The 24,301-nt window shown below is 50.3% G+C and overlaps 1 protein-coding gene across 1 annotated transcript in view; it reads right to left on the reverse strand.

The window, feature by feature from the left end:
* Window positions 1–24,301, reverse strand: part of LOC132884785 (laminin subunit gamma-1-like) — a 94,496-nt gene that overhangs the window by 21,522 nt on the left and 48,673 nt on the right. The window contains exon 3 of the mRNA XM_060918735.1: window positions 16,656–16,960. Coding sequence (XP_060774718.1) covers window positions 16,656–16,960 — 305 coding nt within the window. The remainder of the gene's footprint in view (window positions 1–16,655; window positions 16,961–24,301) is intronic.

Consider the following 24,301-nt stretch of genomic DNA (forward strand, 5'->3'; position numbering starts at 1 on the left):
GTCCTCCCCGTTCGCCGACCTGGTCCACGTCCTCGCCACGGCCCAGCAAAGCCAGCACCAGGCGCTCGTCACCCTCCGGAAGGAGCAAGAGCAACGCTTCGAGGCCCTGGTGCTGGCCCAACAAGAAGATCGAGAGGCGTTCCGGCACCTCCTCGCGTCGGCGGGGGCCACCAGCGCTCCTACCATGGGCCCGTCTCCCCTCACCGTCACCAAGATGGGCCTGCAGGACGACCCCGAGGCGTTCATCACGCTCTTCGAGCAAGTCGCCGAAGCCTCGGGGTGGCCGATGGAGCAGCGCGCGGCACGCCTCCTCGCCCTGCTAACGGGAGAGGCACAGCTGGCCGCGCTACAGCTCCCCGCCGACCGCCGGCTGGCCTACACGGACCTCCGCCGGGCCGTCCTCCAGCGCGTGGGGCACACCCCAGAGCAGCAGCGCCAGTGCTTCCGCGCGTTGCGCTTGGAGGAAGTCGGCCGGCCATTCGCGTTTGGCCAGCAGCTCCGGGACGCCTGCTGGCGGTGGTTGAGGGCCAACAACCGCGACGCTGAGGGAATCATCGATCAGGTGGTGCTGGAACAATTCGTCGCTCGCTTGCCAGCAGGAACCGCAGAGTGGGTCCAGTGCCACCACCCGGAGTCGCTGGATCAGGCAGTGGAGCTGGCGGAGGACCATTTGGCAGCTGTCCCAGCGGCAGGACAGCAGATGGCATCTTCTCTTCTCTCCTCTTCTTTCTCTCTCTCTCCCCCTCCTCCTGTGTCCCGTACTCGCCCCATTCCCCCACCGCAGAGGCGGGGGCCGGCACCACCCCAGCCGGCCCGCCGCACCCGCGGTGCCCTCCCGTTTCTCCCTTCTGTGTCTGTCTCTCCCCCACCTCAGGTGAGTGAGCCCCAGATCACCGGTGCAGAGGGAAAGCCCGGGCCGGTTTGCTGGTGCTGAGGGGAGCCGGGCCACCTTCAACAGCAGTGCACGGCGATGGAAGTGGGCACGGTGGTTTGGATCCCCGACACACCAGAGGCCACCCTCGATCGGCCCGGAGCGTATTGCATACCGGTGAATATCCAAGGGGATACATATCAGGCGTTGGTGGATTCTGGTTGTAACCAGACCTCAATTCACCAAAGCCTGGTGCAAAACAGGGCACTGGGGGGAGCACAGGGGGTGAAGGTGTTGTGTGTGCACGGGGATGTTCACAGCTACCCTTTGGTGTCGGTCCACATTGTTTTCAGAGGGGAAAAATTCATAGTGAAGGCGGCGGTTAATCCTCGGCTTACCCACTCTTTAATTTTGGGGACTGATTGGCCGGGATTTCGGGGTTTAATGACATGCCTAGTAAAGAGTGGGTCCTGCTATTTGACAGGGGGAGGTCCCGGTGTCGCTTTGGCGGGAGCAGCTGTCACAGAGCCGTCTACATCATCTCCGCGTCAGAGTGAGGAGCCGCTGGCTCCTCCTCTCTCTATTGGGAAATCCCTTGCGGATTTCCCATTAGGACAATCGCGAGACGAGACTCTGCGACATGCGTTTGACCAAGTGAGAGTAATCGATGGTCAAACGTTCCAGCCGAACACCACCCCGTCCTTCCCCTACTTCGCAGTTATGAAGGATAGGTTATACCGAGTGATGCAGGACACTCAAACTAAAGAGCGAGTCACGCAGCTTTTGATTCCGAAGAGCCACTGGGAATTGGTATTCCAGGCGGCTCACTTTAATCCCATGGCTGGACACTTAGGGCAGGATAAGACACTAGCCCGAATAATGGCCCGATTCTATTGGCCGGGGATTCGCGGCGATGTTCGTAGGTGGTGTACGGCATGCCGCGAATGCCAGTTAGTGAATCCAGCGGCCATTCCAAAAGCGCCTTTGCACCCTCTTCCATTGATCGAGACCCCGTTTGAGAGAATTGGGATGGATCTCGTCGGGCCATTAGATCGGTCAGCACGGGGATACCGCTTTATATTAGTTCTGGTGGACTATGCAACGCGATACCCGGAAGCAGTGCCTCTGTGCAATATCTCAGCATGCAGTATTGCGGAGGCGCTCTTCCGCATCATCTCCCGAGTCGGAATCCCGAAAGAGATTCTGACTGATCAAGGCACTACGTTTATGTCACGAACACTGCACGAACTGTATGGGTTATTGGGGATTAAGCCGATCCGCACCAGTGTGTATCACCCACAAATGGATGGTTTAGTAGAACGGTTCAACCGCACCCTCAAAAATATCATTAAAAAATTTGTAAGCGAGGACGCACGTAATTGGGATAAGTGACTCGAGCCCTTGTTGTTCTCAGTGCGAGAGGTTCCCCAAGCCTCCACGGGGTTCTCCCCGTTCGAGTTATTATATGGGCGCAAGCCGCGCGGCATCCTAGACATGCTGCGGGAAAATTGGGAGGAGGGACCTTCACAAAGCAAGAACAAAATTCAATACTTTATGGACCTGTGCGCAAAACTCCACATGCTCACCCACCTAACCCAGGAGAATTTGCGGCAGGCCCAGGAACGGCAAGCCCGCCTGTACAAGAAGGGTACGCGCCTTAGGGAGTTCACACAGGGAGATAAAGTACTCGTACTGTTGCCCACTTCAAGCTCCAAATTGATCGCCAAGTGGCAAGGACCCTTTGAGGTCACATGGCGAGTCGGGGATGTCGACTATGAGGTGAGGTGAACGGACAGGGGTGGGGCGCTACAGATTTACCACCTCAATCTGCTGAAACTCTGGAATGAGGAGGTCCCCTTGGCGTTGGTGTCGGTGGTTCCGGAGAAGGCGGGGCTGGGGCCGGAGGTTCAAAAAGGGGCATTGGCATCCCGTACCTCTCCAGTCCCCTGTGGAGACTGCCTCTCCCCGATCCAACTCACGGAGGTCGCCCAGTTGCAGACCGAGTTTTCGGATGTGTTCTCGCCCCTGCCCGGTCGCACGAACCTCATAGAGCACCACATAGAGACGCCCCCGGGGGTGGTAGTGTGTAGCCGCCCTTACAGGCTACCCGAACACAAAAAAAAGGTAGTTCGGGAAGAACTTGAGACCATGCTCGAAATGGGCATCGTCGAGGAGTCCCACAGTGACTGGAGCAGCCCGGTGGTCTTGGTACCCAAGGCCGATGGGTCGGTCCGGTTCTGTGTGGACTATAGAAAAGTCAATGCGGTGTCTAAGTTTGACGCATACCCAATGCCTCGTATTGATGAGTTGCTCGATCGACTCGGCACGGCTCGCTTTTATTCGACACTGGATTTGACGAAGGGATATTGGCAGATCCCCTTGACTCCACTATCCTGAGAAAAAATGGCCTTTTCCACACCGTTTGGTTTACACCAATTCATCACACTTCCGTTTGGGCTGTTTGGGGCACCCGCGACATTTCAGCGGCTGATGGATAGAGTCCTCTGCCCCCACGCCACTTATGCGGCCGCTTATCTAGATGATATAATCATCTATAGTAATGACTGGCCGAGGCACCTTGAACATCTGAGGGCCGTCCTTAGGTCGCTGAGGCGAGCGGGGCTCACAGCCAACCCAAAGAAGTGTGCGATTGGGCGGGTGGAAGTACGGTATCTGGGCTTCCACTTGGGCAACGGGCAGGTGCGTCCCTAAATTAATAAGACGGCAGCGATTGCAGCCTGCCTGAGGCCCAAGACCAAAAAGGGGGTGAGACAGTTCCTGGGGCTGGCTGGCTATTACCGTAGGTTTATACCTAATTATTCGGACGTCACCAGCCCGCTGACTGATCTCACTAAAAAGGGGGGCCCAGATCTGGTCCAGTGGACGGAGCAATGCCAGCGGGCTTTTTCAGAGGTAAAGGCTGCACTGTGTGGGGGGCCACTTTTACACTCCCCTGACTTTTCTCTCCCCTTTGTGTTGCAGACCGATGCATCGGACAGAGGGCTGGGGGCAGTTTTGTCCCAGGAGGTGGAGGGGGAGGACCTCCCCATCCTCTACATCAGTAGGAAGCTGTCAGTGCGTGAGGGGTGCTACAGCACCATTGAAAAGGAGTGTCTGGCAATCAAGTGGGTGGTCCTCGCCCTCCGTTACTACTTGCTGGGGCGCCCCTTCACCCTCTGTTCGGACCACGCACCCCTCCAGTGGCTCCACCACATGAAAGATGCCAACGCGCGGATCACCCGTTGGTATCTGGCACTCCAACCCTTTAATTTCAAGGTGGTCCACAGGCCGGGGGCGCAGATGGTCGTGGCGGACTTCCTCTTCCGTCAAGGGGGGGGAGTCAGCTGCAGGCCGGACGGCTGCCTGGCCTGAGTCGGGCGGTGGGGGTATGTGGCAGCGGGGGCGTGGTCAAGCGCCGGTCTGTGACAGGAGGGCAGAGTCAGGGAAGGTAAGTGGCAGAATCACTACACCTGAGAGCAATTAACCTGTGTTTGTGTGTCTTCCCAGTGACCGCGCCCTATTTAAGGAGGGAGAGTGAGAGCAGAGGAGATGATCCCCGAACAAGATGCCTGTCATGTGTGTCTATCTGTGTAATATAAATATTGTTCACTGAAAAGTGTGGCAATAAAAGCCCTTTTCCAAAACCTGATCTCTGTCCTGCCGTCCTCTGTGCTCCACCCACCCATACGAACTGCTACACAGTTCTTTTTGGAATTCCAGGGTATGCTTTATGCATTGTCTGATGGTAAATATGGCATCTGTTGTTGACCTGTCAGGACAGAAACCATGCTGTTCTTCTCCTATCTCACTACCAATCTGTGCTCTTATCCTCCTAGCCAAGATTCTTTCTAGTATTTTCAAGCTGTGGCTCAAGAGCATGATGCCTCTATATCAAGTTCTTATGTCCCACAAAAACAATATAATGCGGATGAGACGTGATCATTATGATGTACTGAGGGTCACTTTCCTCTGTTTTGGGACCAAATATCCTACCTCTTGGAGCCAAACATGTGGAGCTTGAAGAAATTAGCATAATTATGGAACTGGGTCACACCAAGATGGCGATGCACAGAAAAGATCATGATTCTGTATTGACCTCAGAGAGTTTTGAATCACAGGCATGTAATTTATGGTTGACATTCATGAATAGGGCCATGAAACAAAAAAAGAATATATTTTCTCTCTGTTACTGCTTTTGTATTATTGTTTCTTTCTTTGCAAGATCAAAACATTAGGTGTATAATTCCATACTCAGACTCACCAATCCAAGAAAAGTGCTGCAAATTCTTTGTCATATTGTGGGTGGTAAAAGAGAGCAACTGGACTTGCTTGAAAATTCTTGAAGCCGTTTCACCTCTCATCCGAAAGGCTTCTTCAGTTCTGTCTGACTAATAGGGAGTATCAGGTATTTATCCTCTCATGGATGAAAAGCAATCCTAAGGTGTCGTTGAGTCATCCTGTTGGTGTGGGTCACTGGGGGCTGGGTGTGAATGGCCTAGAGAGTCGTTGGGGTGATCAATGGGTTGTTGGTTCTCTCTGTCCTCCTGTGAGTCACTGAAAACAGCTGGGTTTTGATGTGCATTCAGTTGTCTGGGATGTGTGCCAAGGACTGCATTGTAGGTGGCTGATAAATGGTGTCTTAGCCCACCACCTCTGTTCAGTGATGGCCTTTCCAGGTTGACAAAAATGGCTTCTTTAACTCCTCGCTCATACCAACGATCCTCTCTAATGCTAAAACGCATACGTTGCAATCCTGAAATGAGTGTTCTTTATTGTTAAGATGAAGATAGACAGCAGAGTCCTGGCCTGAGGAACTGGCTTTCCTGTGTTGAGCCATGCATCTGTGAAGTGGTTGTTTTGTTTCCCTAATATATGAGCCCATGCATTCCTCACTGCACTGAATTGCATACACTACGTTGCCCTGTTTGTGTCTAGGTATTCTGTCCTTAGGGTGGACCAGTTTCTGCTTCAGGGTGTTACTGGGTCTGAAATGTACCGGAATGTTGTGTTTGTAGAAGATCCTCCTGAGTTTCTCAGATAGACCAGAAATGTAGGGAATGACACTGTTCTTGTGTTTGTTCCTGTTATCTTCCTTGTCCGTTATGTTCCTTTTTCTGCTCTTGAAGAAAGCCCAGTTGGGATACCTGCAGTTCTGAAGTGCTTTCTTGATGTGATTTTGCTCCTTCTCTTTTCCCTCTGCCATTGTAGGAATGCTCTGAGCCCTGTGTTGCAAGGTCCTAATGACCCCAAATTTGTGTTCCAGTGGGTGGTGTGAGCCGAAGAGTAGGTACTGGTCTGTGTGTGTGGGTTTCCGGTAGACCTCGATGCTAAGGCTTCTGTCTTGTCTAATGTGTACAACACAATCCATGACGGGAGGACATCAGTGGGAATAATCTAGCCTTCTTGGATTGTGTTGTACACATTAGACAAGACAGAAGCCTTTGCATCGAGGTCTACCGGAAACCCACACTGTAGCGCGAATCACGTGTGGGTGGAGCACAGAGGACGGCAGGACAGAGATCAGGTTTGTTTAACGGCTTTATTGCCACACTTTTCAGGGTTGCAACACTGTTTCACAATAGCGCGAGAGACACACACACACACACAGCGTCTCGTCCGGGTCTCCCTCTGCTCTCGCTCTCCCTCCTTAAATAGGGCGGTTTACTGGGGAGAACACACAAAACACAGGTTAATGACACTCAGGTGAAGCGATTCTGCCACTTACCTTCCCCAACTCCGCCCTCCTGTCACAGACCGGTGCTTGACCACGCCCCCGCTGCCACATACCCCCACCGCCCGACTCAGGCCGGGCGCCCGTCCGGCCCGCAGCCGACTCCCCCCCCCCCTTGACGGGAGAGGAAGTCCGCCACGACCATCTGCGCCCCCGGCCTGTGGACCACCTTGAAGTTGAAAGGTTGGAGCGCCAGATACCAACGGGTGATCCGCGCGTTGGCATCCTTCATGCGGTGGAGCCACTGGAGGGGCGCGTGGTCCGAACAGAGGGTGAAAGAGCGCCCCAGCAGGTAGTAACGGAGGGCGAGGACCGCCCACTTGATGGCCAGGCACTCCTTCTCGATAGTGCTGTAGCGCCCCTCACGCACTGACAGCTTCCGGCTGATGTACAACACTGGGCGGTCCTCTCCCCCCACCTGCTGGGACAAAACGGCCCCCAGCCCTCTGTCCGACGCATCCGTCTGCAACAAAAAGGGGAGAGAGAAGTCAGGGGAGTGCAAAAGTGGCCCCCCACACAGTGCAGCCTTTACCTCAGAGAAAGCCCGCTGGCACTGCTCCGTCCACTGGACCGGATCTGGCGCCCCCTTTTTAGTGAGGTCAGTCAGCGGGCTGGTGACGTCCGAATAATTAGGTATGAACCTACGATAATAGCCAGCCAGCCCCAGGAACTGTCTCACCCCCTTTTTGGTCTTGGGTCTCGGGCAGGCCGCAATCGCTGCTGTCTTATTAATTTGGGGACGCACCTGCCCGTTACCCAAGTGGAAGCCCAGATACCGTACTTCCACCCGCCCAATCGCACACTTCTTCGGGTTGGCAGTGAGCCCCGCCCGCCTCAGCGACCTAAGGACGGCCCTCAGGTGTTGCAGGTGCCGCTGCCAGTCATTACTATAAATGATTATGTCGTCTAAGTAAGCGGCCGCATAGGTGGCGTGGGGCCGGAGGATCCGGTCCATCAGCCGCTGAAACGTAGCGGGCGCCCCAAACAGCCCAAACGGAAGTGTGACGAACTGGTGTAAGCCGAACGGTGTGGAAAAGGCCGTTTTTTCCCGGGATAATGGAGTCAAGGGGATCTGCCAATATCCCTTCGTCAAATCCAGTGTCGAGTAAAAGCGAGCCGTGCCTAGTCGATCAAGCAGCTCATCAATACGAGGCATTGGGTACGCGTCGAATTTAGACACCCCGTTGACTTTCCTATAGTCCACACAGAACCGGACCGAGCCGTCGGCCTTGGGAACCAAGACCACCGGGCTGCTCCAGTCACTGTGGGACTCCTCGACGATGCCCATTTCGAGCATGGCCTGAAGTTCTTCCCGAACCACCTTTTTTTTGTGTTCGGGTAATCTATAAGGACGGCTACGCACTACCACCCCCGGGGGCGTCTCTATGTGGTGTTCTATGAGGTTGGTGCGTCCGGGCCGGGGCGAGAACACATCCGAAAACTCGGCCTGCAACTGGGCGACCTCCGTGAGTTGGGTCGGGGAGAGGTGGTCTCCACAGGGGACCGGAGAGGTGCGAGATGCCAATGACCCTTTTTGGATCTCCGGCCCCAGCTCCGCCTTCTCCGGAACTACCGACACCAACGCCACGGGGACCTCCTCATTCCAGAGCTTCAGCAGATTGAGGTGGTAGATCTGTAGCGCCCCCTCCCTGTCCGTTCGCCTAACCTCATAGTCGACATCCCCGACTCGCCGTGTGACCTCGAAGGGCCCTTGCCACTTGGCGATTAATTTGGAGCTCGACGTGGGCAACAGGACGAGTACCTTATCTCCCGGAGTGAACTCTCTAAGGCGCGTGCCCTTGTTGTACAGGCGGGTTTGCCGTTCCTGGGCCTGCCGCAAATTCTCCTGAGTTAAGTGGGTGAGCGTGTGGAGTTTTGCGCGCAGATCCATAACGTATTGAATTTCATTTTTGCTCTGCGAAGGTCCCTCCTCCCAATTTTCCCGCAGTACATCTAAGATGCCGCGCGGCTTACGCCCATACAGTAATTCAAATGGGGAGAACCCCGTGGAGGCTTGGGGGACCTCTCGCACTGCAAACAACAAGGGTTCGAGCCACTTATCCCAGTTACGTGCGTCCTCACTTACGAATTTTTTGATAATATTCTTGAGGGTGCGGTTGAACCGTTCGACTAAACCGTCCGTTTGTGGGTGATACACGCTGGTGCGGATCGGCTTAATACCCAATAGCCCATACAGTTCGGCCAGTGTTCGTGACATAAACGAGGTGCCTTGATCAGTCAGAATCTCTTTCGGGATTCCGACCCGGGAGATGACGTGGAAGAGGGCCTCTGCAATACTACGTGCGGAGATATTGCGAAGAGGCACCGCTTCCGGGTATCGCGTTGCATAGTCCACCAGAACCAATATAAAGCGGTACCCTCGTGTTGACCGATCTAATGGCCCGACGAGATCCATCCCAATTCGTTCAAACGGGGTCTCGATTAATGGTAGGGGGCGCAAGGGCGCTTTTGGAATGGCCGCTGGGTTTACTAACTGGCATTCGCGGCACGCCGTACACCACTTACGGACGTCGCCGCGAATCCCCGGCCAATAGAATTGGGCCATTATCCGGGCGAGTGTTTTATCCTGCCCGAGGTGTCCCGCCATGGGATTAAAGTGAGCCGCCTGGAATACCAATTCCCGACGGCTCTTTGGAATTAACAACTGGGTGACACGCTCCTTCATCTGAGTGTCCTGCGTCACTCGGTATAACCTATCTTTTAAAATGGAAAAATAGGGGAAGGTCGGGGTGGCATTCGGCTGGAGCGTTTGACCATCGATTACTCTCACTTGGTCAAACGCGTGTCGCAGAGTTTCGTCTCACGATTGTTCCAGTGGGAAATCCGCGAGGGATTCCCCAATAGAAAGAGGAGGAGCCGGGGGCCCCTCACTCTGTCGCGGAGATGACGTAGACGGCCCTGCGACCGCAGCTCCAGCCAAAACGACACCGGGACCCCCCCCGGCTAACCGGCAGGACCCACTCTTTACTAGGTGTGCCATCAACCCCCGGAATCCCGGCCAATCAGTCCCCAAGATTAAAGAGTGGGTAAGGCGAGGATTAACCGCCGCCTTCACTATAGATTTGTCCCCTCTGAAATGTATGTGGACCGACACCAACGGGTAGCAGTGAACATCCCCGTGCACACACAACACCTTCACCCCTTGTGCTCCCCCCAATGCCTCGTCTTGCACCAGGCTTTGGCGGATCGAGGTCTGGTTGCAACCCGAATCCACCAACGCCTGATAGGTCGCCCCTTGTACACTTACCGGTATGCGATATGCTCCGGCCTGATCGAGGGCAGCCTCTGGCGCGTCGGGGATCCGCACCACCGCCCCCACCTCCATCGCGGCACACTGTTGCTGCAGGTGGCCCGGTTCCCCGCAGCGCCAGCAAACCGGCCCGGGCCTCCCCTCTGCAGCTGTGGACTGAGGGTCACTCACCTGAGGGGGGGGAGAGACAGACACAGAAGGGAGAAACGGGAGGGCACCACGGGTGCGGCGGGCCGGCTGGGGTGGGGCCGGCCCCCGCCTCCGTGGTGGGGGAATGGGGCGAGGACGGGACACGGGAGGAGGGGGAAGAGAGAGAGAGAGAGAAGAGGAGAGAGAAGAAGACATCCGTTGTCCTGCCGCCGGGACAGCCGCCAGATGATCCTCCGCCAGTCCTACGGCCTGATCCAGCGACGCCGGGCGGTGGCACTGGACCCACTCCGCGGTTCCGGCGGGTAGGCGGGCGATGAACTGCTCCAGCGCCACCTGGTCGATGATCCCCTCGGCGTCGCGATCTTCGGCCCTCAGCCACCACCAGCAGGCGTCCCGGAGCTGCTGGCCGAACGCGAACGGGCTGCCGACTTCCTCCATTCGCAGCGCGCGGAAGCGCTGGCGCTGCTGCTCCGGCGTGCGCCCCACGCGCTGGAGGACAGCCCGGCGAAGGTCGGCGTAGGCCAGCCGGTGGTCGGCGGGGAGCTGTAGTGCGGCTACTGCGCCTCTCCCGTCAGGAGGGGGAGGAGGCGCGCCGCGCGCTGTTCCATCGGCCACCCCGAGGCTTCGGCGACCTGTTCGAATAATGCGATGAACGCCTTGGGGTCGTCCTGCGGGCCCATCTTAGTCAAGGTGATGGGAGATGGGCCCGCAGCCGGGGCGCTGGTGGACCCCGCCGACGCGAGGAGGCGCCGGAACGCCTCACGGTCTTCCTGTTGAGCCAGTACCAGGGCTTCGAAGCGGCGCTCCTGCTCCTTCCGGAGTGTGACGAGCGCCTGGTGCTGGCTCTGCTGGGCCGTGGCGAGGGCGTGGACCAAGTCCGCGAACGGGGAGGATTCCATGGGGCTGCAGGACAGGTGCTCCACGGTCCCGGGTTTCGGCACCACTGTAGCGCGAATCGCGTGTGGGTGGAGCACAGAGGACGGCAGGACAGAGATCAGGTTTGTTTAACGGCTTTATTGCCACACTTTTCAGGGTTGCAACACTGTTTCACAATAGCGCGAGAGACACACATACACACACAGCGTCTCGTCCGGGTCTCCCTCTGCTCTCGCTCTCCCTCCTTAAATAGGGCGGTTTACTGGGGAGAACACACAAAACACAGGTTAATGACACTCAGGTGAAGCGATTCTGCCACTTACCTTCCCCAACTCCGCCCTCCTGTCACAGACCGGTGCTTGACCACGCCCCCGCTGCCACACACACTTACTGGGCTAAGGAGAGAAAGAACTGGATTGTAGCACAGTAGTCCAAACTCTTCTTTTCAGATGAAAGTAACTTTTGCATTTCATTTGGAAATCAAGATCCGAGAATCTGGAGGAAGAGTGGAGAGGCACAGAATCCAAGGCGTTTGAAGTTCACTGTGAAGTTTCCACTGTATGTGATGATTTGGGGTGCCCTGTCATCTGCTTGTGTTGGTCCACTGTGTTTCAAGTCCAAAGTCAATGCAGTCATCTACCATGAGATTTTAGAGCACTTCATGCTTCCATCTTCTGACAAGCTTTATGGATATGCTAATTTCCTTTTGCAGCAGGACTTAGCACCTGCCCATACTGCCAGCTACAGTAAATGATTTGCTGACCATGATATTACTGTGCTTGATTGGCCAGCCATCTCACCTGACCTGAAGCCCATAGAGAATCTATGGTCTTCTGTCAAGAGGAAGATGAGAAACACTCGACCCAAAAATACAGATGGGCTGAAGGCCACCATCAAAGCAACCTGGGCTTCAGTAGCACCTCAGCAGCTCCACAGGCTGTTCATCTCCTTATCATGCTGCATTAATGCAGTAATTTGTGATAAAGGAGCCCCAACCAAGTGTTGAGTGTATAAATTAACATACTTTTCAGAAGTTGGACATTTCTGCATTGTAAATCCTTTTTTGATTGATACTAGGAACTATTCTATTCATCTGATATACTAGATTTCTGATTTTCATGAGCTATAAGCCATACTCATCAAAATTAAAACAAAAAAGAACTTTTTTGTGTATTTTTTGTGTATGTGTCTATATAATAAAAAGAATATTACACAGTGGTGCGAAGATATGAAGTTTATCTTCTCGTGTTGAAAAATATTTCACTTGTTCGCTTCACTCACTCATGAAATATGTTCATCACTTGAAGATAAACTTCATATCTTCTTGCCACCATGTAATTTCCTCTATATATGTTACCTCTGCGTAACATAATAAGTGTGGTATTAGCTTCCACTGTTATGCTGATGACACACAGTTGTATGTTTCAGCAAAGTGAGATGAGAGACACTAGCTTAATAAATTTGAGGAATATGTAATGAACATTAGACAGTGGAAGCTTATTAATGTCCACCTACTTAATTCTGACAAGACAGAAGTGCTTGTACTCGGACCACATGTAGCTAGAAGTAGGTTTTCTGATTACATAACGCTGGATGGCCTTTCGGTTTCTTCACATGCAGCAGTAAAAGACCTTGAGGTGATCATTGACACCAGTCTTTTATTTGAAACTCATATTGATAACATTACAAGGATAGCCTTCTTTTATCTCTGAATTATTGCTTAGATAAAAAAAATATAATGTTGCATGATGCAGAAAAACCAGTTCATGCCTTTATTATCTCTAGGTTGGATTATTGTAAAGCCTTACTGTCTGTAGGTTGCAATAAGTGCATAAACATGCTCCATTCCAAAGTACAGCAGCAAGAGTCCTTACTATAACTCAAAGATCACCCCTATCTTATCCACACTGCATTGGTGCCCAATCAAATTTCGCATTGATTATAAAATACTAATATTGACCTAAAAGCACTGAATGGTCTCGCACCACAGTACCTGAGCAAACTTCTGGTCTTTTATGACCTGCCACGCCTACTTGGATCAAAAGGTGCAGACTATCTGTTGGTACCTAAAATAGTGAAGGCTACATCAGGGAGAAGAACCTTTTCTTACATAACCCCACACTTATGGAACAGCCTTCCAAGTAGTTTTCGGGACTCAGACCAAGTCTCAGTGTTTAAGTCTAGGCTGAAAACATATCTGTTTAATGAAGTGTTTAGATAATCGCTTTTTATTCAGTAAAGGAGCAGATCTGAAGAAAGAAAGAAAGAAAGAAAGAAAGAAAGAAAGAAAGAAAGAAAGAAAGAAAGAAAGAAAGAAAGAAAGAAAGAAAGCACAACTTTATTCATCACACACTTGTGAAATTTCCTCTCTGCATTTAACCCATCTGAAGCAGTGAACACACACATGCATACACAGGTAAGCAATGAGCACACATACATACCCAGAGCAGTGGGCAGCCATGTTAACAGTGCCCGGGGAGCATTTAGGGTCCTCTGGCATAGTATATTTTGGTAAACTGGGATGCATGGCTGCTGTCAGTGGCATGGTGGTGGAGTTGGTTAGCACTGTCGCCTCACAGCAAGAAGGTTCTGGGTTTCAGCCTAGTGGCTGACAGGGGCCTTTCTGTGTGGAGTTTGTATGTTCTCCCCGTGTCTGAGTGGGTTTCCTCTGGGTGCTCCAGTTTCCCCCACAGTCCAAAGACATACGTTAGGTTAACTGGCTACTCTAAATTGTTCATAGGTGTGAGTGTGAATGATTGAGAGGAGAAAACCTCTATAATAATCCAGTAGAAGGCAACAGGAAACCACTACTGTAATTCTTCCCTAGAGACTTTGATGGCTGAAGCCATTAGAGTGGCTATGTCACGTGGGTGGGTGGATAGATGGATGCTGGTGCCCTCCCATTCTCATATGTTCACTCAGATTGTTTTGTCAGTGGAGTGGCTGGCTGCTTTATGTCCCAGGGCTCCCTCATATCTGTGTTACCTTCTGGCTCTCCCTTTTAGTTATGCTGTCACAGTCTTACCAGAGTCCCTGCTTGCACTCACCGCACAACGTATACTGTTCTTAACCATTAGGTGACAATGGGCATACCTAACAACCTGTGTTTTCTCTCTCCCCTCTCTCTTTTTCCATCTCTCCCTCTGTTGAGTTACATGTCGATCCTGACACACCAGTGATGCTGGCATCTCCTGACATTTGGACCTGCCTGATCCACCATGATACCCTAACTCCTGGCTGGAGTCTCATCACATCACTCCTGTGGAGGATGGGCCCATATGGACAGTCAAAAAACACACTTAGAAGATGGCTCTGGACACTTACAGTTTTGCTATGATGGCTGAGAACCAGAGGACCAAATGACATGATATCTTTAGGACTGCAGTCGTCATGAACAGTTTTGCACTTAAGTTTCTATCAATGAACATTCAATAACTTCAACAAAATTGACTTAATGCTAAAACAATAATGAATGTCCTGGTTACACAGTTGTACTTTGTGACTATATAGAACACAGTTATAGAAGCAAGTTATTTATAAATCACACTATCTGTTATTACCCAAATGAGGATGGGTTCCCTTTTGAGTCTGGTTCCTCTCAAGGTTTCTTCCTCATGTTATCTGAGGGAGTTTTTACTTACCACCATTGCCTCAGGCTTGCTCATCAGGGATAAATAAATTTATTATGGATAAAATTAGTTCATTTGTTTAAGGTCTTTATTTTTCTGCAAAGCTGCTTTGTAATAAACAGGCAAAGCGCTATACAAATAGCTAAGTTTATTTGTATAGCGCTTTTAACAATAAACATTTTCACAAAGCAGCTTTACAGAAAATTAAAGATGTTAAACTTGAGGTAATTTTATCCCTAGTTTATCCCCAATGAGCAAGCCTGGGGTGACAGTGGCAAAGAAAATTTCCCTCAGATGACACAAGGAAGAAACCTTGAGAGGAACCAGACTCAAAAGGGAACCCATCTTCATTTGTGTGATAACAGACAGCATGATTATAAATAATTTGCTTCTACAACAGTGTCCTATATAGTCACACAATACAACTGTGTAACCAGGAAAATCATTATAGTTTTAACGTGATGTTTCCATCAATGAACAGTTTGAGTGCAAAACTGTTCATGACAACAGCAGTCCTAAAGTTAGCAAGTCAACTGTAGTACTCAGCCATAGGTGCATTACTGTAAATGTCCAGAGCCATCTTCCAAGTGCGACTTTTGACAGTCCATATGGGATCATCTTCCACAGGAGCAATGTGATGAGACTCCAGCCAAAGGTAGGGCATCAGGGATGGATCAGGAAAGTCTGAGGAGCAGAAGAGGTCAGCACCACTGGTGTCTCAGGATCGACATATAATTCAACAGAGAGGGACAGACAGAGAGAAGAGACTGGGGTGGGGGAGGGACATAGGTTGTTTGGTATGTCCAGTGTCACCTAATGAGTAAGAACAGTGTACATTTTGCAAACTGCCTTGACTTGAATTCACATTTATTTCATTTAGCATGACAAAAGTCTCGTAAATTTTGATAACATCAAATTAATAGCCAAACAATTTCCCCAAGTCTCACAATTTAGTCATGCATAGTTCACATAGTGGACATGTTTCACAAGCACATCTGGCCCACACTGGACACACAAATGATGAGAAAATATACAAACATTTTCCAGCTGTGACCAAGCGCTACCAAGTGCAAACAGAGTCAGGGTGGGAAAGTTGGAGGCATCACCTAGCAGCATGCTGCAACTCCTAGCAGTGACCAGGAGATGTGTCTGTCCACCCTGGAAATATCATTAATATCTCCATATCTCCTACACACGTGTGTGTGTGTGTGTGTGTGTGTGTGTGTGTGTGTGTGTGTGTATATATATATATATATATATATATATATATATATATATATATATAGTGGGAGCTTCTCTTATTGCCAGTCCATTCACAGTTTTACTCTCTCACCACATCCTGCCCTCCCCAAACTTTAGATGCATTTGCAACCAGACAACTAACTAACTGACTCACTGTTCTCACCTCTGTCACCGATTTAAATAGACTGAGGGATAGTGTGTGTGTGCATGTGTTTTCAAATATTCTCTAACTATCAAGGCAACAACGTTCACCAAAAGGAAGCTAGCCCTGTTTCACAAGTGATTATCAAGATTATCAGATAAGTATATAAGTACAATGGCTATAATGGGCTGTAAAACATCAGTGTGCAGGGTTGCCAGGTCTCAGCAAAGGATATATATATATATATATACATCTTAAAAATTGCACTTTAATAAACTGAAACGAGCCTTAAATTGGAAAAGACAGTATTTTTTCCCATACATTTGCACTGGAAACAAGTGCACTGTGGTGTGCACGCATTTCTAATTTGTTGCTTCAAAAAAAAAAAGCAACCCTGGAAACATTTATTATAAAGCCCACACATCCAAGCTATCTTTTGTTACAACAGGTTGAAGTTCCACAATCTGCCTGGCGAAAACAGCTTCTTGTGGGAAAGTTGGAGATGGAAAAGCACACACTGCTGCTGAGTTAGTGAGCGAACAAGTGTGTGTGTGTGTGTGTGTGTTCATTGCCAAAAATGACATCTGTTATTATGTCTAAAATTCTTAATTGAAATAACAGATTGTGTGAGAGCCCCAGTCAGAGCTAGATACACACAAAGTGAATACAACTAATGCTAACAATAACTTTAGCACTAATTGCTAGTTCTAAGTGGATTAACGAAACTTGGATAGCATGTCTACCTGAAGTACTGGGCTGCTGTCGAAGCTGTATGCACTAGGACGTCCTTCGAGCGTAGAGAAGGCCACGTTTCCTCCGGTGAGTGGAAAGATGTCGTTGAACTCATCCGTGCAGAGTGCCTGTTGCTCGTCCTCACCAGTGGAGATGAAATTTCGGTTCGGCTTGCCATAAGTTTTCTCACACGAGCCGCTGAAGTACTGGTATGGGATCCACGGGCCATCCTCGCGTGTGCGTTTGTACAAGACGAAGCTTTCTGGGCGGCTGGTGTGAAACTTCAGACGCACGTAGGTGATGTCAAAGGCCTTTCCTGAAAAATAGCACAAAACGTCGAAAAATATAAGTAAATAAATAAATAGCCAGAGAGAGAGAGAGACCATGAACTGCAATGAAGTAAGGTTGGTGTAAATAAATACAGGGCTCGACATTAACGGTAGTCTGACTGTCTGGGCCGACCAAATGTTTGGTTCGGATAAGTCAAATCCGCATCTGTCTGTCTGACAGGACACGTTGAATATTTGTTGAAAATCACCATTTTTATATTAATCATTAAAGAGTTACATCAATGAAAGTCCAACAAAACTAGTTCAATCACCTTGATCTGGCTGTGCTTTGTTTATGAAATTCCAGAGAAGCTGAGTGCAGCAGGTGCGTGTGTAAAAATAATCATGTCATAATATCTAATTATAGATTATTAGACTTTGAATTCATCAAAATCAGAGAAATGGTAATCAAATACCTCAATAAAATAAATATCTTTGATGAATCTTCATTTCATTCATACATTCCTGTATTTTTATTTTGTATGGGACACATTAAAGATCACAAATTTCATAAAACATTTCACAAGAATTTTACAACAGTGCCGAATTCACTTACAGCTTGTTTTCATTCATAACATGATTCTGTCACCCTCATCATGTCCAACTTGTTTGCTTTCAGTTTCAATTCTTTAACTTAATTTATACTTCAAGTTTTACTGGTTTAATCAAGATTAAACTTTATTTTCTCCAGAAACTTTAAATTTGGGTGAGTCTCTGAAAATTGCATATCAGGTAATGGGTTATAACGACACATGCACCATAATGGAGCACTGGATTAGCTTTAGTTTATTGTTAAAGTTTGAGCTTTATTGAAAAATGATAAATCATTAAAGCATAATAATTATCATAACTATGATGGTGGCCTGGGGAAACCACTGCCAAAACACTGCATCGCTCCTTGCACAGCCACACCTGTAGCGCTGAAGAAACAGTGGTACTTCAGCACTGTTGATTTTGACAGCCCAAGTCAGTGTGGCTATGGGGTGGAGCCAGCTGATCATGCACTGCTGGAGTGGCATAATTGGCATCTTAATTCACCCTTCTCAAGCAGCCATGAGAGTTGTGTTTCTGTGCCCGCTCACCCTTGCAGTGCAAGTTCTACACTGGTGGAGAATGTGAGCTTGAGCATGACACCCCAACCACCTTTCCCCATGGAACCACTCCTGCAGCATTTCCTGGAGACAAACCTCCAGCAGCAACAAATCGCATAGGAGCTCACAAAAGGCTTACAAGTCACCACCCAGTAGCTGCTGCACCAGTGAGGCAGAGCCCCTCCCCTTCCTGGCTGCCTCCTGGATTCCTGCCAAGAGGCCCTGCATCTGCTACACAAGCTCACCCATTCTGACAATGTGGAGGCATGTCTCTACACCTTTGAGCAGACTGTGTGTAGAGAAAGTTGGCCCAAAGAAGAATGGGCCCAACTCTGGCTCCTCTCCTCACTGGGGAGGCTCAACTGGCCTACTTCAGCCTCCCACCAGCTGTGGCAGATGACTACCCATTCTTCAAAGAGCAGATAGTGGGGTGCTGTGGGTTCTCCATCAGCCAGGGCACAACAGAGTTCTACCGCTGGGCGTATTGGGCCATTGTCAGCCCTCATTGCCAGACTGATGTGCTGCTAAGAACCACCAAGCTCTAGCAACCTTGGACATACAAAAACAAGGAGCCGCAAGGCCAAGAAAGGGCACCGTCAAGCCTCTTCCCACTTCCTGGGAAGTTGCCTCTCCCCTCTCAGACCTCACCAAGAAGGGCAAACCAGAAAAGGTGAAATGGACCAAGCAAGTAGAGCAGGCATTCCAAGCACTGAAGAAGGCCCTCACCACAACCCCATCCTCCAAAATCCAGACTTTGGCCTCCTGTTCATTGTCCAGATGGACACTTTGGAGATGGGCCTGGGTGCCATGCTCTCACATGTCATACAGGGGGAAGAGCATCCCATGCTGTACATCAGCCACAAGCTGCTCCCAGCTGAGAAGAACTGCATGGCTGTGGAAAGAAAAGTCCTGGCCATCAAAGTGGGTGGTAACTGAGTTGAGGTACTATCTGTCCATTTGTCATTTCACACTGGTCACCAACCAGACACCACTGCAGTGGATGATGGCCACCAAAGATACCAATGCTCAAGTTACTCACTCGTTCTTGTCTCTGCAGGAATTCTCTTTTCAGGTTCAGTACAGATCCAGGACCCAGCACAGGAATGCCGATGGCCTGTCAAGGAGATACAACCCTGGGAGGATGACAGGCTCAGAGCTAAGGAGGGGGATTTGATGGTGGCCCAGAGAAACCACTGCCAATACAGCGCATCACTCCTTGCACAGCTACTTCCGTGGTGCTGAAGCAACAGTGGCACTTCAGCATCATTGATTTTAACAGCCCAAGTCAGCGAGGCTATGGGGCAGAGCCAGCCGATTGTGCACAGCTGGAGAGGCATAATCGGTGTCTTAATCACCCTCCTCAATCAGCCAGGGAACACACACAGATCCGAGGGCTCTGGGCACAAAACTCATGCGCTTTCTCACTCTCTCTCTCATTCTGTGTGTACTTAGATAATCTCGCAGACATGAAAGAAGAAAATAACCATGAAATCAAGCTCCACGGATGTCATGCCGGCAACCCAAGCCACCAGACTGCTCCCTGTAAATGGCGCAGCCAGCCCCCACCAGCGACCTTGCCCTAGGCCAGTTTGGCTGCCCATTGTCTGTACTGACTGCACTCACTTTGCATTTCACTCTCCATCACTTTCCCATTCCCCATTTTCTTCATTAAAACTCTCCACGTGTTTTCACCAAAACTGGGGTTGTGTGTCTGTGCTCTCTCACCTTTACAGCATGAGTTCTACAATAACCATACCTGCTTTTGGTAAACTTTGTGAACCAACATCCTTTCATTGGACTAGTAAATACTCAGTAATTAAAAGGTTATGGTCAGGGCAAGTGAGAAATCTTGCTGCTTGTCCAACTGAACAAAAAGTTAATATCGAGTCCTGCTCATGCACACAAAACACTGCTCATGCTTCAAGTGTTGAAAGACAGAATTATAGGGTGAACTAAAGTATTACAAATAATAAAACTATAGCAATAAATTAATACTTGGTGATCTGGGGGGGGGGGGAATTGCATTAGATTTTCAAAACTGGAATCAGTCAGGTTTCTGCAGCAGCTTCTTCACTCTGGCTTATCCAATCACAAGCATTTATATAAAATTTTTAGCTTAAGGAAGCTAAAATCCTGGTACAGCTTTTTTTTTTTTGCTGGTTGTTTTTACACTTTCTGCTTTGATTAGTTCTCAGGACTACTGGTGATGACATTTTACTACTACTACTACTACTACTAATAATAATAATAATAAATTTCAATGAAACAATTTTTCAAGACAGAAGAGAGTCATTGGTTCAGAATAGCTGATGTGTATTAAGACAAAAGTCATGGAGTGGGCAGTTTTTGCTTTAATACAAATAATGTCCATGTTATTTAACACTGGAAATAGACAACAAATTTATTTTTCATTGATCTTCAGTACTTGCTTTATCCTGGTCAGAATAACTGTGCTTTAAATGACTAATCTGTTAACATTTTGGGAAATATAACCAATGATATTTGTTAAAGGTTCTTAGGCAGGTACTGATGAAGTAGGCTGGATTGGTCCAACTTTTTTTGGTAGTGTGTTTGAGTGGAATTAAAAACAAGCAAAATATTGTGCACCTGTATTTCAGAGGCAAAAGCTGGTACAAACAACAAAACACAAAAACTTCAAGTTGTCCTTGTGGTGATTTTATATGCACATACTGTTTGTCATCATCATCATCCTTCCATCTACGAGAGACGATGGTGTAGCATCCAGATATGTTTTCAGATATGTGAGGCTGTTGTTTTCTCTCCTTCCTTCTTGCTCTCTTGTCCTCAAGGTTTTAGTTCCTTGTCTCCTCTGATTTCTGTACATCCTTTGGCACCAAGCTGCATTAGTCCGGGAGCCAAAGGCCCAAATTTGGCTGAACCTGGCTTCGTCGGTTAAAGGTTTTTTTTTTTTGCTATTTGTTGTTGTCCAAGGTCTACTCATTAAGATAAGAGAGGGTGCCCAGTGATATCCCTTGGGCAATTCCGGATATTGGCCCTTTATTGTTGGATGTGCTGCAGTCATAGCCTAAATTCTGACATTTTGACATTCTTCACTTTATGTTCACCAAAGTCTATATATCATACTTATTTTTGTGTTTGTTAACATAATAGGATGAGTTTAAGGCCTGGGGGTGGGGTTCCAGCCATGGTTGGGGGTGTGGCCATGCAATTGGGGGCGGGGCTTATACCAAAAAGCCCTTTATTACTCTATTACTTTGGTTGTTAATGCGAGCCTTAAATTATTAGGCATACACTCCATTGTCATCCTTGTGTTTACTTCTGCAGGGGCATATGAGGGACACAATTAGCTAATTCAAGCCAACTTGTGTAGCTATCTTGCTAACTCTGTCAATCACACTGCCCCCAAAAGATCACAGCACGCATAAGCTAAGCAGAGAAACTATTTGACTGTAATCATGAAAGAGCAGTGACATGTACTCACTGCTCACCAGTGAACTAGACCCATAGTTTTACAACACTGGTTAGCACACCCAACTCTCACCTAGTAAATGCTAGTCACTGATTTTTTTAAGCTAATACATTAAGCTTACCAAAAAAAAACCCCTATGGAGAAAAAATCCAGGACCGTGACGTCGCCCGGTAGGACGCAGCCGGGGCCCCACCCTGGAGCCAGGCCCGGGGTTGGGGCTCGTATGCGAGCGCTTGGTGGCCGGGCCTTTGCCCATGGGGCCCGGCCGGGCTCAGCCCGAAGAGGTGACGTGGGCCCGACCTCCTGTGGGTTCACCACCCACAGAGGTAGCAGTAGGGGTTTGGTGCAGTGTGGATTGGGTGGCAGTCGAAGGCAGGGGCCTCGACGACCTGATCCCCGGACACAGCGGCTGGCTGTTGGGACATGGAATGTCACTTCGCTGGGGGGGAAGGAGCCTGAGCTTGTGCGGGAGGTTGAGAGGTACCGGCTAGAGATAGTCGGGCTCACCTCCACGCACAGCTTGGGCTCCGGAACCCAGCTCCTCGAGAGGGGCTGGACTTTCCACTTCTCTGGAGTCGCCCATGGTGAGCGGCGGCGGGCTGGTGTGGGCTTCCTTATAGCTCCCCAGCTCAGCCGCCATGTGTTGGAGTTTACCCCAGTGAACGAGAGGGTCGCCTCTCTGCGCCTTCGGATTGGGGAGAGGGCTCTTGCTGTTGTTTGTGCCTACGGGCCAAATAGCAGTATAGAGTATCCGGCCTTCTTGGAGTCCCTGGGAGAGGTACTGAGGGGTGCTCAGACTGGGGACTCCATTGTGCTACTGGGGGACTTCAATGCTCACGTGGGCGATGACAGTGACACCTGGAGGGGCGTGGTTGGGAGGAACGGCCTCCCCGATCTGAACCTGAGTGGTGTTTTGTTATTGGACTTCTGTGCTAGTCACAGTTTGTCCATAACGAACACCATGTTCGAGCATAGGGGTGTCCATAAGTGCACGTGGCACCAGGACACCTTAGGTCGGAGGTCGATGATCGACTTTGTAGTCGTGTCATCTGATCTCCGACCCTATGTCTTGGACACTCGGGTGAAGAGAGGGGCTGAGTTGTCAACTGATCACCACCTGGTGGTGAGTTGGATCCGCTGGCGGAGGAGGAAGCTGGACAGACCTGGCAGGCCCAAACGTATGGTGAGGGTCTGCTGGGAACGTCTGGCCGAGCACTCTGTTGGGGAGGTCTTTAACTCCCACCTCCGGGAGAGCTTTTCCCAGCTTCCGAGGGAGGCGGGGGACATTGAGTCTGAGTGGACCATGTTCTCTACCTCCATTGTGGATGCAGCTGTTCGGAGCTGTGGCCGCAAGGTCTCCGGTGCCTGTCGTGGCGGCAATCCCCGAACCCGGTGGTGGACACCGGAAGTAAGGGATGCCGTCAAGCTGAAGAAGGAGTCCTATCGGGCCATGTTGACCTCCGGGACTCCTGAGGCAGCCGACGGGTATCGGCAGGCCAGGCGTGCTGCAGCTCGGGCAGTTGCGGAGGCAAAAACTCGGAACTGGGAGGAGTTCGGGGAGGCCATGGAGAAGGACTATCGGTCGGCCTCGAAGAAATTCTGGCAAACCGTCCGGCGCCTCAGGAGGGGGAAGCAGTACTCTGCCAACACTGTTTACAGTGCGGGTGGGGAGCTGTTGACCTCGACTGGGGACATTGTCGGGCGGTGGAAGGAATACTTTGAGGATCTCCTCAATCCCACCGTCATGTCTTCCACTGAGGAGACTGAGGCTGATGACTCAGAGGTGGACTCGTCCATTACCCAAGCCGAAGTCACTGAGGTGGTTTGCAAGCTCCTCGGTGGCAAGGCACCGGGGGTGGATGAGATCCGCCCTGAGTATCTCAAGTCTCTGGATGTTGTGGGGCTGTCTTGGTTGACACGCCTCTGCAACATCGCATGGCGGTCGGGGACAGTGCCTCTGGAGTGGCAGACTGGGGTGGTGGTCCCTCTTTTTAAGAAAGGGGACCGGAGAGTGTGCTCCAATTATAGGGGAATCACACTTCTCAGCCTCCCAGGGAAAGTTTACTCCAGGGTACTGGAGAGGAGAATTCGACCAATAGTCGAACCTCGGATCCAGGAGGAACAATGCGGTTTTCGTCCTGGTCGCGGAACACTGGACCAGCTCTATACCCTTCATAGGGTGCTCGAGGGTTCATGGGAGTTTGCCCAACCAGTCCACATGTGCTTTGTGGATCTGGAGAAGGCATTCGACCGTGTCCCCCATGGTATTCTGTGGGGGGTGCTTCGGGAGTATGGGGTTCGGGGCTCTTTGCTAAGGGCTGTCCGGTCCCTGTACGAACAGAGCAGGAGTCTGGTTCGCATTGCCGGCAGTAAGTCAGACCTGTTCCCAGTGCATGTTGGACTCCGGCAGGGCTGCCCTTTGTCACCGGTTCTGTTCATAATTTTTATGGACAGAATTTCTAGGCGCACCCAGGGGCTGGAAGGAATCCTGTTTGGGAACCACAGGATTTCATCTCTGCTTTTTGCGGATGATGTTGTCCTGTTGGCTTCTTCAAACCAGGACCTTCAGCATGCACTGGGGCGGTTTGCAGTCGAGTGTGAAGCGGCTGGGATGAGAATCAGCACCTCCAAGTCCGAGGCCATGGTTCTCGACCGGAAAAGGGTGGCTTGCCCTCTCCAGGTTGGTGGAGAAGTCCTGCCTCAAGTGGAGGAGTTTAAGTATCTCGGGATCTTGTTCACGAGTGGGGGAAGGACGGAGCGTGAGATCGACAGGCGGATCGGTGCAG

This window comes from Neoarius graeffei, chromosome 1, assembly GCF_027579695.1.
Source record: "Neoarius graeffei isolate fNeoGra1 chromosome 1, fNeoGra1.pri, whole genome shotgun sequence".
Taxonomy (NCBI): Eukaryota; Metazoa; Chordata; class Actinopteri; order Siluriformes; family Ariidae; genus Neoarius; species Neoarius graeffei.